This window comes from Crocuta crocuta, unplaced genomic scaffold, assembly GCF_008692635.1.
Source record: "Crocuta crocuta isolate KB4526 unplaced genomic scaffold, BGI_CrCroc_1.0 scaffold197, whole genome shotgun sequence".
Classification (NCBI taxonomy): Eukaryota; Metazoa; Chordata; class Mammalia; order Carnivora; family Hyaenidae; genus Crocuta; species Crocuta crocuta.
This window is the reverse complement of record NW_027532002.1, coordinates 3,941,849-3,956,218: the sequence shown is the minus strand read 5'-3', so window position 1 is coordinate 3,956,218 and position 14,370 is coordinate 3,941,849. Positions and strand designations below refer to the sequence as shown.

Here is a 14,370-nt window from a genome sequence, read left to right as displayed (position 1 = left end):
TGAGAGAGAGAGAGAGAGAGAGAGCGGGGTAGGGGCAGAGAGAGGGAGACACAGAATCCAAAGTAGGCTTCAGGCTCTGAGCCATCAGTACAGAGCTGGAGGTGGGGCTTGTGGGGCTTGAACTCATGAACCATGAGATCATCACCTGAGCTGAAGTCAGATGAGGTATGGCTTAACTGACTGAGCCAACCAGGCACCCCAGTAGGGTGTTCTTTAATGTCCAAGCATTTACAGTCTTTCCAAATTTTTTATTGTGGTTGATTTTGAGTTTAATACTGTTGTGGTATGAAAATATGCATGGTATTATCTTCATCTTTTTGTACTTGTTGATGGCTGATTTGTGACCCAATACATGATCTGTTCTGGAGAATGTTCCATGTGCAATCAAGAAGAATGCGTATTCTGCTGCTTTAGGAGGAAATCTTATGAATATATCTGTTATTGGCACAAGAACAGACATATAGATCCATTGTGAACCAAATAGAGAACCTAGAAATGGACCCCCAAACATATGGCCAACTAATCTTTGACAAAGCAGGAAAGAATATCCAGTGGGAAAAAGTTTCTTCAGCAAATGCTGTTGAGAAAACTGATCAGCAACATGCAGAAGAATGAACCTGGACCACCTTCTTATACCATACTCAAAAACAAACTCAAAATGGATGGAAGACCTAAATGTAAGACAGGAAGCCACCAAAATCCTAGAGGAAAAAGCAGGTAAAAACCTCTTTGACCTTCGGTGCATCAACTTTCTACTTGACATGTCTCTGGAGGCAAGGGAAGCAAGAGCAAAAATGAGCTATTGGGACCACATCAAGATAAAAAGCCTGTGCACAGCAAAGGAAACAATCAGGAAAACTAAAAGGCAACCAACAGAATGGGAGAGGATATTTGCAAGTGACATATCAAATAAAGGGTTAATATCTGAAATCTGTAAAGAACTTATCAAACTCAACACCCCAAAAACAAATGATCCAGTGACGAAATGGGCAAAAGGCACAAATAGACGCTTTTCCAAACAAGTCATCCAGATGACTAACATGACACATGAAAGAATGCTCAGTATCACTTGTCATCAGGGAAGTACAAATCAAAACCATAATGAGATACCACCTCACACCTGTCAGAATGGCTAAAATGAACAACTCAGGCAACAACAGATGTTGGTGAGGATACAGAGAAAGTGGAACCCTTTTGCACTGTTGCGAATGCAAACTCTTCCTCAAAAATTAAAAATAGAACTACCCTAAGACCAAGCAATTATACTACTAGTATTTATGCCAAAGATACGGGTGTGCTGTTTCAAAGGAACACATGCACCCCAAAGTTTATGGCAGCAAAGTATACACACACACACATATAATGGAATATTACTCAGTAATCAAAAGAATGAAATCTTGCCATTTGCAACAATGTGGATGTAACTAGAGTGTATTATGCTAAACGAAGTAAGTCAGTCAGAGAAAGACAAATAACATGATTTCACTCATGTGGAATTTAAGATATAAAACGAACATTAGGGAAGGGAAGCAAACATAAAGAGAGAGAAGGAGACAAACCATAAGAGACTCTTAAATAACAGAGAACACACTGGTGGGGTGTGGGTGAGGGGACAGGGCTAAAGGTGTGAGGGGCATTAAGGAAGACACTTGTTGGGATGAGTACTGGGTGCTATATGTAGGGGATGAATCTCTAAATTCTATTCTTGAAATTATTATTATACTATATGTTAACTAACTTACATTTAAATTAAAAAACAAATAAGTAATTTTAAAAGTATTAAAATACCTATAAACAGCACTTGTTGGAAGATGAACATATTAAAAATAACTATATAAAAAACCCGCTTATTGCTCTGTTTTCTCTCTGCCTCCATTTTATCTGGCCTTCCCTGTGTTTCTCTGTGTCTTCGTTTTGTCTTCTTTAAGGACACACATAATTGGATTATAGCCCACCCTAATCCAAGATGATCTCATCATTCTCTTAGCCAATGCAAGATACAAGTCCAGTCCAGATTTATTGAGTGGCAGAATAGACTTTACCACTTGATGAGAGGAGCTATAACATCACATTGTAAGAGTCATTGGCTAGATAGAGGGAGAAAATTTTGGCCATCATATACCACACTGATGAAGAGAAATGGGGAGGATGGAATAGAGGGTTGAATGGGGATGGGAATGGGAGGGAAAACATATATGGCATAAATATAGAGCTAAAATGTCAGACAAGCCCAGGTTATGTCAGGGTTGATTTTATGTATCATCTTTGTGGGTAGTGTATTGGTTGTGTGTGTGTGTGTGTGTGTGTGTGTGTGTGTATACATACATACATAGTGTTCTTATGTGTGCATTTTATTTGCTCTCCCCCCTCCCCATTTCTGTAATTGGAAAACTTCAAATATATACAAATAAGTAGATCATATAATATGAATTCCATTGTACCTAGTGCTTAACTTCAACAATGATCAAAGTTCTGACATGCGTGCTTTTTCGATGCCTTTGGCTATCCTATTTTTTATTCCTTTTTTTAAGGTAACATTTATTTACATTGGGAGGAATGTACTTTAACTGTACCCTTTTGACAAATGGATATACTTGTGTAACCTATAGCTCACTCAAGTTATAGAACATTTCCATGATCAGAAATATTCTCTTGTGTCCCTTTTCAGTTAATGATCACCTTCCAGGTAACCACTATTGATACATTTTTTTCAAAATGGATTTATGTTGCCTATGCTAGAATTTAATATAAATGACATCGCAGTACATAATTTTTATGTCTATTTTGTTCAGCATAATATTTTTCAACATTCATTTTTTGTTGCATGTAACAGTAATTATTTTTTATTGTTGAGTAGTGTTCCACTCAGTGAATATCCCACAATTTGTTTTTTGCCTTCTCTTGTATAAGCCTTTTTGTGGACATATATTTTCATTTATCTTCAATAATGAACTAGACGTATAAAATTGCTGCATTAAAGAGTTGGTTTGTGTTTAATCTTATATGAAACTGACAAGCCCCTTGCAAAGTAGTTAAACGATTTTACATCCAATACAGATATATGAGTGTTCTGGTTGCTTCACACCATCTCCAACATTTAGTGCTGTCAGTCTATTTAACATTCTAATGTGTGTGTGGCAGTAGCTAATTGTGATTTCAATGTGCATTTTCTTGATGAGTAATAATGTTAAGCATCTTTTTCTTAACTTGTTGACCATTTTTATACTTTGTGAAATATCTGTTCAGGTCTTTTGTCCAGTTAAACAATTNTGTGTGTGTGTGTGTGTGTGTGTGTGTGTGTGTATACATACATACATAGTGTTCTTATGTGTGCATTTTATTTGCTCTCCCCCCTCCCCATTTCTGTAATTGGAAAACTTCAAATATATACAAATAAGTAGATCATATAATATGAATTCCATTGTACCTAGTGCTTAACTTCAACAATGATCAAAGTTCTGACATGCGTGCTTTTTCGATGCCTTTGGCTATCCTATTTTTTATTCCTTTTTTTAAGGTAACATTTATTTACATTGGGAGGAATGTACTTTAACTGTACCCTTTTGACAAATGGATATACTTGTGTAACCTATAGCTCACTCAAGTTATAGAACATTTCCATGATCAGAAATATTCTCTTGTGTCCCTTTTCAGTTAATGATCACCTTCCAGGTAACCACTATTGATACATTTTTTTCAAAATGGATTTATGTTGCCTATGCTAGAATTTAATATAAATGACATCGCAGTACATAATTTTTATGTCTATTTTGTTCAGCATAATATTTTTCAACATTCATTTTTTGTTGTTGCATGTAACAGTAGTTAATTATTTTTTATTGTTGAGTAGTGTTCCACTCAGTGAATATCCCACAATTTGTTTTTTGCCTTCTCTTGTATAAGCCTTTTTGTGGACATATATTTTCATTTATCTTCAATAATGAACTAGACGTATAAAATTGCTGCATTAAAGAGTTGGTTTGTGTTTAATCTTATATGAAACTGACAAGCCCCTTGCAAAGTAGTTAAACGATTTTACATCCAATACAGATATATGAGTGTTCTGGTTGCTTCACACCATCTCCAACATTTAGTGCTGTCAGTCTATTTAACATTCTAATGTGTGTGTGGCAGTAGCTAATTGTGATTTCAATGTGCATTTTCTTGATGAGTAATAATGTTAAGCATCTTTTTCTTAACTTGTTGACCATTTTTATACTTTGTGAAATATCTGTTCAGGTCTTTTGTCCAGTTAAACAATTTTTGGGGGGTCTTTTTGTCATTTGTTACAATAGGTTTTTATGTGTAGAGAACATAAGTCTTGTCATAAATTTGTTTTGTTAATATATTTCTCCCAGTTTTTGGCTTGTCTATTCATTTTCTTTTTTTTACATGTTTGTTTATTTATTTTGAGAGTGCATGTGGGGGAGGGGCAGAGAGGTATTTGAAGGAGAGAATTCCCAGCAGGCTCCATACTGAGCATGGAGGTTCAATCTCAGGACCTCAAGATCATGACCTAAGCCAAAATCAAGTTTGGATGCTCAACTGACTGATCCACACAGGTGCCTCTAATCTATTCATTTTCCTTTTTTTTTTTAAATGTTTTTTATTTATTTCTGAGTGAGAGAGTCAGCATGAAACAGGGAAGGTCAGAGAGAGAGGGAGACACAGAATCTGAAGCAGGCACCAGACTCTGAGCTGTCACCACAGAGCCCAATGAACTCATAGACCATGAGATTATGACCTGAACCCAAGTCAGATGCCCAATTGACTGAGCCACTCAGGCACCCCACTCTGTTCTCTTTTCATAGATCTATTTATCCTCATGCTAATACTACACTGTCTTGATTACAGTTGATTTATAGTGTGTCCTGAAGTCAGTTTATGAAAGCTTTTCATCTCTACTCTATATGTCTATTTAAGTTTTGCCATTCTAGATTTTTTACATTTCCATAGAAATGTGGAGATCAGCTTGTTTACTTAATTCTTTCTTTCTTGCTCGCTTGTTTACTTTCTTGCTTTTCTTCCTTCTTTTCTTTCTCTTTCTCTTTCTTTCTCTCTCTCTCTTCCTTTTCTCCCTTCCCTTCCTTCTTCTCCCTTTCTCTCCCCTCCTGTCCCCTCCATTTCCCTCCCCTCCGCTGCCCTCCATTTCCCTTCCCTCCCCCACCCCCCCTTCCCTTCCTTCTCCCTTTGTTAGAGAGTACATTTGAGCTAGCAGGGGAGGGGCAGAGGCAGAAGGAGACAATCTTAAGCTGGCTACACATGCAGTGCTGCCTGGTAGCCAGGCTCTTTCTCACAACTGTGAGATCACGACCTGAGCTGAAATCAAGAGTTTCTTTTCTTAACTGACTGAGCCACCCAGGCATTCTCAGCTTGTTATTTTCTTAAAAGAAAAAAAAAACAACAACAACACAGGGGGGATTTAATAGATCATTTTGGTGAGAATGAACCTTTCTTTTTTGAAGCTATGTTGAGTCTTTTAAGATAAATCTTTTTAAAGCATATTTTTGCTCAAGATGCCTTCATTTGTTCCACAGTTGCATAAGGTAATGCTTAAGATCTTCAGGTGGCTTTATTCCCAACAGTTTACTCTTATTTTAGCTACCACATGTTGTATGCAGGCTTCATGTTCTTTCTCATACGTAGTCTGAACTTTTCTCCTTTTGTGTTTTTATTATTTTACGTCCTTCATACTCGATATTCTTCATACCTACTCTCCCAAGTTTAAAAGTTTCAAATACTACAAGTATTTATGTTATAATGTCATAAATTACAAACTAACAGAATTTTTAAAATTGTTGTGCAGTTGATATACAATGTTAACATTAGTTTCAGTGTACCAATAAGAAGTTTTAAAAAATAAATTTTCATGGGATGAATCACTTAAAATTTATATAATTTTGTAATTGGAGCACCAAAAAAGTAGGCAAAACAAAACCTACCAAACAAAAAAGAAAAAAATCAAACCATAATAATAATCAAAATAAAATAGGACTTTACTTTTAGATAGGAAGGTGAAGGTAGCTTGAAGGAATTGTTGAGGAGACCAGAGCAAAGTGCACACTGATCTTGAGAACCATAGGAAACACTGTCAGTGTAGAACATGTGTGCAAACTGGGTTGGGAAGGACAGCAGAAGAATGGGGCATTGTGTGCTGTCACTTACTCTGCTTTCCTGTGGCAACCTGGAGGTTCAGAGCATACAGGTAGTCACAAAAATTGGGTATGAACCAACCTCAAGGTTCTAGTTACTCTGTTTTCTTGCTTATAAATCACAGTATGAGTTAATTCAGGTTTCAGAAAACAATCATTGAAGAATAAGCTATATTCCAGAGGCTCCTGGGTGGCTCAGTTGGTTAAGTGTCCAAGTCTTGGTTGCAGCTCAGGTCATGATTTCAAGCCCTTGTCAGGCTCAGTGCTGCTTGTGCAGAGCCTGCTTGTGATTCTCTTTCTCCCTCTCTGCCCCTCTCCCGCTCTGGTTTGCATGTACTCTCTCCTTAAAATAAATAAATACCTAAAAAAAAAAACATAAGCTGTATTCCAGTGTTCAGCTTCAGTTTCAATTTCCACCAATGAAATTGCCCTGATCCTCATGGCTAGAAATGACATTGCTACTTTTGAATACTAAAGTACTTTATAATTCTCTTTTGGCACTTACATCTTTCATGCCATATTATACTTACCAGGGAGCGTGTTTTATTCCTTTATCAGGCTGCAATTTTTTTGAACTAATTTCTGGTTTCAATTAATTTGTGCATGCTCTATAGCACCTCACATGGTATCCTGCATATAATAGGTGTTTGAAGATGTTTGATGAATGAGTGATGAGTATGAATGAAATGCAATAGAAAAATGAGAGGTGAATAAATAAGAAAGAGAGTAGAATAAAATTGTGTGCTCCCTTCTTTTGTTTTCTCTTTCGGTGTTAGTTTGGTAGAGGCACTAAAGAATCTAAAGCTGGTTTAATCATAAGAGTAATTATGATTTGAGGTATCTCCAACATGAAAATTCTCTTTTGTTTATGACATACTTGTTTTCACAAAAACTAATGAGAGAGCCACATCTCTGTTAGTTTCTGTAGATATTCATTAATCTGCTTTATAACTCAGATGATTTTTAACAATTGGCAATTCTCATCAAAAGAGATTTTAATTTTCTTCTAAATGTATGAAGTCAGAACCTGCTGACAATAGCAACTTGTAAATGGTATCAGATGTGCCCTTGCTATAGAATGCCAACCAGGTGTGTCAGCTAATTTCATCTCAACATGAGGAAATAACTATAATCATTTCACATTTAACTTTATAGATTAAAGGCAAATATAATTTACATGGCATTTTGTGTAGAATTGGTCTCTTTTCCTACTTTATTTTCTATATTTTGTTTTTTTTGTTTTTTTTTGAGAACGAGAGCACTCGTGTGCATGCATGTGTGCAAGTGTGGGAGGGGCAGAGGGAGAGGAAGAGAAAGAAAATCTCAAGCAGGCTCCACACCCAGCACAGAGCTGGACTTGGGGCTTGATCTCACAATCTGAGCCGAAATCAAGATGCTTAACTGATTGAGCCACGCTGCCATCCCTGTTTTTCATATTTGATTATTTAACACTTAGATATTATGCTTAGAAAAATAATGAAATGAACCCCCTTCTGTGGTTTATTTAACACACAATTCTGTTAAATATAAAATCACTCTGTTCTTTAGCATTTTATATGTGCTGAATGCATAGTCTACTCTAAAAAACTCATTTGTATGAATTATCATTTTCTATGTGATAGTGGAATGCTTCTGATTTGAAGTCAGAAAGCCTGCAGCTTTCTGCTCCTCTGTGCTCTGCTTATTATCTCCGGGTAGCCATGATCTATTATTTTCTCTTCTCTGGGTTTCATTCTTTTTGTTTGTTTGTTGGAAAGTAGAGGCAGTGATTTTTCCTCATGAGGCTATTGGGGGGGTTAACTGAGATAATGTGGTCATACCTCCTAAATACGTTTTGATCTATCCCCTTCTCTCCATTTCCATCATTTTTTCCTGGGCTACCATTTTCCTTACCTGAACTTAATATATTAACTCCACTCAGAGTGGTTTCTCCATACTGCAGTCAGACAAAGAAGAGATCTTTGTCAAAGATGAATCATTCCTCACTCCTATACTTAAAAACCTTTTGTGATTTGCCATTGCTTGAGGATAAAAATGCACAATTTTTAACAAAGTTCGCAAGGCGTATATGATTTAACTGTAATTTCTTGGCCCCATTTTACCTAATCTTCCTCTGAACTTTCTTTGTTCCAGTCACTATGGACTTCTTTGTTTCACTGACTGTTTAATACATCTCCTTGTCTTGGAAATATGTAAGCCTGCGAGAGGGACAGGCTTGAGTTGGAGGGGAGGAGTCAGGAATTCAGTTGTAGCCACGTTCAACTTCAGCTGTTGGTTGGCCTTCCAAGTGGAGATATCAAGTAAGCTGCTGGATGTACACAGCTAGACTTAGAGATCTTTCTGTTTGGAGATATAAACATGGGGGCTGGCACAAAAAGGGTATTTAAAGTAGTAAGACTGAATCAGTTCACCAAAGCCAGAGTCTGCCCTTTTTTGTTTTTGTTTTTTCCATGTCCCAGGATCTACTTGTAGGTCAGGATCCAGCTTCTGTGCCTTCTACCTTTCTTTAGCTTCCACATGCGTAGTAACAGCACTGTCTTCCTACTGTGCCATAGTGCCTGCAATGTTATATCGCAGTTGATATATTCAGATATATATATCTTTGTATGTACTTTACATTGGTTGCCAGTGTTTTCCTAAATTTGTCTGTCTTTCATTCTTTTTCACCCTATTTTTTTAAAGCATATAACAAGTTTAAAAATTTTTGTTGTTTAATTTAGTGATCCTTTGCTTTGTAGTTTCCTCCATTGCTTTCTTGCAGCAAAAGGTCTTTCCATCCCAAGGGCAGATAAATATTTTTGTAGTTTCATATTTTAAAATTTAACTTTTAAAATCCATCTGGAATTTTGGTTGAATGTATTGTTAAGGCAGGGATCTGTTTACTGAGTGATGAAACAATTACTTTCAGATTCCTGAGCAAACTCTGTTGTTTATTTTCATGCCCCATTGCTAAATACACAGAATTATTATGTATCCTAGGAATATAACATCTTTGACCCTGGTTCTTCGTAAAATACATTATTTTGGTGGCTTGGGTTAGCTGATGTGCTTCAAGGACCAGTAATAATGTGGAGACCTTAGTTTTGATGATGTTAACTCTATAAAGATACAAGTAGTAATGTTCTGTCATCCACAGAACCTTACAAATTAACTCAAATGGATAATATTGTTAAACAAAATGTTCTTTAAGTCCAAAGATTAAAACATATCTTGACTGTGTTTTTCTTTTTTCTCTTTATACTTAAATTTGGCTTAGCTTTAGGAATGACATATATATTTTAAAATTTGCCCTTTGAATTAAGATACCAAGTGATGACATTACTTATTTATTAAGTAATACTGTAGGCCAGAGTCAAAGTGCCTGCCCCATCATAGGTGTTTTAGACAGAAATTCCACTCATTTATTTTAGAATTTTTAGAGCTTATTCTCATTCCTGTGGAATAAACTGTGCAGTGTTACATGGATTTATCTGAAGTCTAAATTTCTGTTATTGTATCTAACTTATATGTGATGATTCAGTTGTGACTGAAGAAAAAAGTAAATTGCTTTGAATTTTGTGATTTATTGTTAAGACATTCTGGTGACCATTGTTAAATTCTTCCAATGAGGGAAAGACCCTAGCTCCTCCCTTTTGTATTTGGACAGGTTGAATAGTAGTAATGATTTTTTTCTTTTTCGAGTCTGAAGAAAGACATATATGCACTATTATTCAAACTCTTTCTATCTGTACCCAAAAAGTTAAGAGGTTTAGATACATTTTTAGATAAATCTTGTGTGTCTCAATTGTGGATATTTGCTGTCTAAAACAGTGGAACAAAACTGATTCAATAATAAGTTATTCAATTCAAAGACCAAATAAATTTGGATACTGAGGGATACTTGTGTTGGATCATCTAGGTTTTATATATTATGGACCACTTGAAGGGTAAAGATAAAATGGAAAGACTGTTTTGGGTTAAAAAAAAACTGATGATCTCCACATTCTCTGAGAAGCTAGCCCAAAGATCTTTAGTGTTCTAGAGTTCCCTGAGACTCATTGAGTTTCCAGACCTCGGTGGGGTTGGGGAATGGAGAATACACCACAGTCATAAAACAGAGGGGACAGAAAGTTGCCTTGTTGAAATGGACTCCTCAGACCTGGAAGTTAAGATTTCTTTGGCCACTAGGTGGCTTCAGCTGCCTGCAAAGAAAGGGTACAGCTCAGAGGTACTAAGGGGTTGCTTTTCACACATTTTATTCTAGGAAAATAATTTATTGGGGGGAGTACTTATTTTCTGAGCTAGATTGACGGAACTAGTTCATAAAACTTAAAGATTTTTGAGGATCATCTAGTCTCACTTTCTAATTTTAGAGATAACATTTAGGAAGACTTCTCTAAGTTGACTCTGCTATATTGGGGCAGAGTCAGAGTTAGAACCCAACTCTTAGTCTAATTTTTTAGCTGTTGAATCAGTGATATCAACTTATTTTTTGTTTCTCTGAAGTCATACCAGAGGACTGTGTAGCGCTGACCGTGTTTGAGTTAAGTCCTGGAGAAAGTATATATGGCAATGTTGTGTATAGAGGGGAGGTAAATGGGGAGTCAGGTACGATAAGTGAGGGGGATTAAGGAGTGCGCTTGCTGAAATGAGCACCAGGTATTGTATGGAAGTGTTGAATCAGTTTAGTATACACCTGAAAAGTAATATTACACTGTATATTATCTTACTGGAATTTAAATAAAAACTTAAAAAAATGTTAGTTCTAAGCAGCAAGAACCTGAAGAAGTAGAGGTAAAATTCAAGCACTTTTTGACTTGTGTGTCAAATATAAGAACTGGATATACATACATAGTATTTAAACTTTTCAAAAAAGTAATGAAAAGAATGTTGTGTTGAAGGTAGGTGGTAAAGTGGATGCTGGTGGCCACTTGATAGGAAAGATAGTATCTACTCACAACCAAGTTAAGCTTTTAGATTAATGAGCTGACCACTTGCCATGATCCAAAATTGAGGAGTTTTAGATTTCTTACTCACTCTGAATAAGGCTTAGACCTGTATATACCTTATATCTCTTTTTTCCAGATGAATAGCGACATTTTTTTCAAGTTGTTTTTCTCTCAAAGTTTCTGTTAATTCTCATTAATATTTAATGTTTAGAACAGGGTTAGAAATCTTTTTTTCTAAATAAAAGACCACTAGAAAACATAACAAATGAAAATCAGACAAATTCCTTGAATAATCACCTCAAGATGACTTATGAAAATGTTGACTTCTTTTTTCTTCTGAGTAAGCTAGGGAAGAAGCAAATAGTGTTCATTTCAATGAAATTATTTTAATAGCAAGTTCAGGAAAACTTAGAACTTTTGAAAATGGTGTGCTAAGTTTATCTTTAATTTATACGTTGGGGCTAATGTCTAGAGTAAAAAAGAGGGACCCCTGGGTGGCTCAGTCTATTGGATGACGGACTCCTGGTTTTGGCTCAGATCATGATCTCATGGCTTTGTGAGACAGACCCCCTGTGCTTTCAGCACAGAGCTTTCTTGGGGTTCTCTCTCTCTCTCTCTCTTTCTCTCTCCCTCTCTCTCAAAGTAAAGATTTTTTTTTTAATGTTTTATTTATTTCTGAGAGAGAGAGAGAGAGAGAGACAGCTTGAGCAGGGGAGGGTCAGAGAGAGAGGGAGTCACAGACTGAAACAGGCTCCAGGCTCTGAGCTGGCAGTCAGCACAGAGCCCGACGCGGAGCTCGAACCCACGAACCGCGAGATCATGACCTAAGCGAAAGTCGGACGCTTAACCGACTAAGCCACCCAGGTGCCCCTCTCAAAGTAAAGATTTAAAGTAAAATAAAATAAGTGGCATCATACATTAAAAAAAAAAAAGAAAAAGATAAGGTAGCCTAGGGAAGAAGGAAGAGTGAAAGAATGGGGAGGAAAAGAGATAATCAGAATTTGAAGAGCGGTAGAGAAAGAGCCATGAAATGAGGAAATGGGATCTTCTTTCTCAGAGTGAAGAGCAAGAGTGACTGTGGCTGCTTGAGTAGCAGTGTGTGTAAGGGATGCCATGGTGGGGAGCCCTGGGCAAAGTGCAAACACAGGTCCCCAAGGTAGAGAGAGGGAAAAGGAAAAGATCAAGGAGTTCAGTTCATTTCTATTCAAAGTCTTGGAGGCCTTACTTCACTAACGTTTTTCATCATTTGCTGGAGTGTCCTGTCTTTGCTCCTATGCCTCAGCCATGGTCTTCAGCCAGCCTGTAGCTCAGCCCTTGATCCATTGTAGTTCCACAAGTGTTCACATAATTATTATGAATCTGCCAGATGGAAGCTGGAGCAAGGATTAAGTGATAGTTACTTGAAAAGCTCTTGGAGCTAGCATGATTTATTACGTAGCCAGGTCCCCCAAAGTGACAGCCATTATAATAATTGTTAAGGTTTTCTACCTCCCCCCCCCGTAATTAATCCTAACATTAGGAGTGTTTATATAAATATAAATCATGTTTAAAACATCTGAATTGAGTCTTCAGAAATATATATATATATATATATATGGTCATTTTCTTAACGGCATATTAAAGCTGAATTGAATAAAAATGTTGGTCAAGTCTAAATCCACCAAAAATTTGAATTATATCTCATTTTCTCTTTCTCTTTGTAGTGATTTAAAGGGAGTGATAGTCACGCTGAGTGATGATGGTCACTTGCAGTGTTCATACCTGGGGACAGACCCTTCTTTGTTCCAAGCTCCAAAAGTTGAATCTAGAGAACTACACTATGATGAACTTGATATAGAATTGAAAGAACTTCAGAAAATCATCAAAGATGTTAATAAATCACAAGGTATCTCATTTGCAATTTTGTATGATTTTATTTTAGTATTCATTATAAAATTCATATTATTTTTATGTGGATAATGTTTTGAATATATTAGTTAATTTTCTCCTCCAGGCTTAATTAAAATCATATTTGTAAAAACAGTATTTCTGTTTAGCATACAAGGTCTTTGTGCTTAGTTTGCATTTTATAGCTTGTGAAAAAAAATGTCCCATTTAAGATAATGCTTTTTCTAGTGTGTTTCAGGGACAGTAATGTCGAATTTTTTTCTTTAGCTGTAAGAAAGGAACAAAGTACTTATTTGGGTAGTTGTTTCAGTACATGAGAAGAACCTTAAACTCTAGGGTGGTCAATTTATTAACCTCTAATATCCCTGAAAATGTTTTAGTTGTTTGTTTTAAAAGAAACCAAAGCAGTATATAAGTTACCACTTTGTTACTAAAACTGTGGTCATTTGCAGCTTAGTGATATAATTTAGCTATGCAGTTAATTAGCCGTCAGAATGGAGTGTAGCTAGCAGTATGCTGATTCCTAATGACTCAGAGGCTGATATTTTCAGTTTCTGCATTTTGAACAACTCAATATTATCTTACTTTGGGATTCACAAGGGTATAATTTTATTGTAAATTAAAAGGAGAAATAAAATACCAATCCGGCCGTGTGAATTGGACATGTGAAAAACATTATCTTAAGTTTTATTCTTGGAGTCAGGTAAAAGTATATTTTTAATGAGAAGACATATGAACTATTTTCACGGAAGAGAAATGTTAAAACAAGTAGTTATAATAAAAGAAGCAGAGCATCAAAAGCCAACCAAAACATCAGAGCCAGTCTTAATCCCGATCCAGCCACTGTACTAGATTTAAGTATTTTTGAGTCTCCATTATGAAGACAGATTCAGAGAAATTTAGATAATATATTTAACAAATATGATTATTTAAGTCAAATTATTATGCCTTGGCTTCACATGTCCTTTTAGAAGTTTTGAAAGTAAACCAGGGAGACGTAGGTGTTTTAAATACCTCTGATCACAGAAAACCTGTTAGTTGTCAGCAGCCCCCTGTCACATGGAGAACAGTTAAAATTGGATGTGTCACATTGCAATATACAGCTTTTTCCTCCAGTTTTGATACTAGTGTTTTGGGGATTAATGGAATTATAAGTCTCTTTTTGTCATTTAAAAATATAATTGGAGAAGTGTGGCATATATATGAAATGTGAAATTTCCAGAGTTCATTAAATAAATTTAATGTGGCTTTTCACGTTAGATTTTGTATCTTGAGAGTTTGCCCTTTCCATAAACTATGTGCTAATGATATTTTGATTAACACTCAATTGTATAAAGATTTCTCAGAAAAATCCCTTACAGCTAAAAGTTGTGTGTGTGTGTGTGTGTGTGTGTGTGTGTGTG

The 14,370-nt window shown here is 36.0% G+C and overlaps 1 protein-coding gene across 2 annotated transcripts in view; it reads left to right on the top strand.

Annotated features, from left to right (window-relative positions):
- Positions 1 to 14,370, top strand: part of BBS9 (Bardet-Biedl syndrome 9) — a 450,363-nt gene that overhangs the window by 172,882 nt on the left and 263,111 nt on the right. For both annotated transcript variants that reach the window (XM_077775407.1, XM_077775408.1), the window contains exon 10: positions 12,784 to 12,965. In XM_077775407.1, coding sequence (XP_077631533.1) covers positions 12,784 to 12,965 — 182 coding nt within the window. The remainder of the gene's footprint in view (positions 1 to 12,783; positions 12,966 to 14,370) is intronic.